Source organism: Galeopterus variegatus, unplaced genomic scaffold (genome assembly GCF_000696425.1).
Source record: "Galeopterus variegatus unplaced genomic scaffold, G_variegatus-3.0.2 Scaffold3153, whole genome shotgun sequence".
Classification (NCBI taxonomy): Eukaryota; Metazoa; Chordata; class Mammalia; order Dermoptera; family Cynocephalidae; genus Galeopterus; species Galeopterus variegatus.
Window position 1 is genome coordinate 68,568 of NW_007729264.1, and position 1,019 is coordinate 69,586.

The 1,019-nt window shown below is 53.2% G+C and overlaps 1 protein-coding gene across 1 annotated transcript in view; it reads left to right on the forward strand.

The window, feature by feature from the left end:
* The first annotated feature begins 787 nt into the window (after positions 1 to 787).
* Positions 788 to 1,019, forward strand: part of BPIFA3 (BPI fold containing family A, member 3) — an 11,653-nt gene continuing 11,421 nt past the window's right edge. Inside the window, exon 1 of the mRNA XM_008584131.1 lies at positions 788 to 911. Coding sequence (XP_008582353.1) covers positions 788 to 911 — 124 coding nt within the window. The remainder of the gene's footprint in view (positions 912 to 1,019) is intronic.

A 1,019-nucleotide genomic window follows, 5' to 3' on the forward strand; every position in this document is an offset into this window, starting at 1 on the left:
CCCCAAGGTAAACCTGACGTTTTGGCTTCAAGTCTCTCCATTCCCCTCCTGTAAATCTTAGCTGGAAAAATAAGGTCCATTCATCCATCCATCCATCCATCCATCCATCCATCCATCCATCCATCCAATTCTTCATTTATTCATTTGTATCATTTAACAAATATTCACCAGTACTCATCATGTGGCAAGCACAGGAGACACTGTAGACAGGAAGATTAATCAGACTCATCCCCTGCCCTCCAGAAACTCCTAATCTGATGGAGATCCAGAGATCTCCTCAGTCATCTGTGCAGTCATTTGGTCACTCAGCAAACCTTCATTAGTACTTAATTTCTGGCAAGCAAGCATCGTGGCAGGGATTGAGGTTGGTCTTGCTCTTCAGAAAGTCCTGGTCCAATTGGAGAGCCTGGGATTAGCTACAGGCACTCATTCATCCACTCACTTGTTCATTGAAGAGTCACCCACATCCAGCTTGTGCCAGGGTCTGGGAGAGCACTCCTGCTGGGTGACCCAACAGAGGGCCTGGTGAGCGTCTCCAAGCAACAGGGCCTCCCTCTGGAGCCCTGATCTCCCAGGTTCCCCCTACCGCTCTCCACATGTGAGCAAGCCCTTGTGGCAGCTGCCAGGGTCCCTCACACACACACCCTCCAGTATGCTGGGGGTGCTGACTCTGGCATCATCTTCCTGCAGAAAACCATGAGCCCATCCATCCTGGTGGCCACCCTCACAGCCATCTGCCCAGGCCCTATCTGACCCTTCTTGACACCTGTAGGTCCAAGAACCCAAGATGCGTCCACTCTGGAGGCACCTCATCCTCCTCGGATTGCTGGTCTTGCCCTTGGCACTGCCCAGTCAGCGTTGGCCTGGCCTGGCCAAGGCCCACACGGACAGCAAATCTACCCTGGCAAGAAGTAAGCTAAGTCCTGCACTCTCCTGCTGCGCACAGGGTGGGTGGGGAAGGCTTCGTCTGGACCCCACCCCTGACCTGCTGGGTGACCTCAAGTCATTTACCTTCTCTT